The sequence below is a fragment of the Hippocampus comes genome, unplaced genomic scaffold (assembly GCF_001891065.2).
Source record: "Hippocampus comes isolate QL1 unplaced genomic scaffold, H_comes_QL1_v1.1 C16784100, whole genome shotgun sequence".
NCBI classification, from domain to species: domain Eukaryota; kingdom Metazoa; phylum Chordata; class Actinopteri; order Syngnathiformes; family Syngnathidae; genus Hippocampus; species Hippocampus comes.
In genome coordinates this window covers 1-855 of record NW_017838836.1, presented here as the reverse complement: position 1 = coordinate 855, position 855 = coordinate 1, and the positions used below count along the sequence as shown (strand labels likewise).

Genomic DNA, 855 nt, shown 5'->3' with positions numbered 1-855 from the left:
TCCTGATTCTTCACGTCCCTAATTTGGACTTCAACGTGACGTCACCTGTCCGGGTAGTGCCGCGGGGTTCTTGTGGTTCTCCATCAGGTAGGAGGCGTAGCCCAGGTTGTCGCTGCTCACCAGACGATTGGTCGTCTTCATGCTGACCGCGTGCACGGCGAACCAGCTGGGAGAGGACCGATTGCGGGAGTCAGAGCGGGCGGGCCCCGCGTGCTTCGGCCGCCATCTTGCCCTCGCTACGCTCACCTGAGCACGCCGATGCCGTCTCCGTCCGCATCGGTGAACTTGAGAAGCACGATGTCCCTGTCCACGTCGTCTTCATACCTGAAGGGCGATCAGAGTCGGTGACGGGCGCCTCGTCGCCGACGGCCGACCCGTCGGATACGCTGACCTGTTCCGCTCGTCCTGCGGGTTGTTGCGGTAGGAGTGAGGACTTCGGTTGACGCTGCTGGCGTCCACGCGCCCTCGGTTTTTGTAGATCCGCCCTGGCCGCACGGTGTCGTGGGCTCGGTCTATACTCTGGAGCGGAAGGGAAAGGTGCCATATATTCGCATTGAGACGGAGCGGATGTCGGAGCGGCAGGAACGTGTCTATTTGCTGGCGGGCGGCCGAGCCGGTCTCACTTTGACAATGCCTTTGACCAACGGTTGGATGGACGCCTTGAGGTAGCCTTTGCTGCTGATCATGAAGAGCGTGTACTGGAAGTAGCCGGCCGGGCCCGAGTGCGTGTGCGTGCCGCTCAGGACCACGTTGTCCTGCCGGTACTGGTTGCCGTATTTCACCTGCAGGGCCTTTAAGACCTGCTCAGGTGACGCATCGCATTGAAATCCACATGATGTTGTCGTAAGCCCCCCC

The 855-nt window shown here is 61.2% G+C and overlaps 1 protein-coding gene across 1 annotated transcript; it reads right to left on the bottom strand.

Moving 5' to 3' along the window:
• Positions 1-45: 45 nt before the first annotated feature.
• LOC109509138 (neutral ceramidase-like) lies at positions 46-803 on the bottom strand (the record flags this gene model as incomplete). Its single annotated transcript, XM_019859036.1, has 4 exons — positions 46-166; positions 247-324; positions 392-519; positions 624-803. Coding segments are annotated over 4 exons (507 nt in total), but the record flags the coding sequence as incomplete, so codon positions are not given.
• Between the last annotated feature and the right edge of the window lie 52 nt (positions 804-855).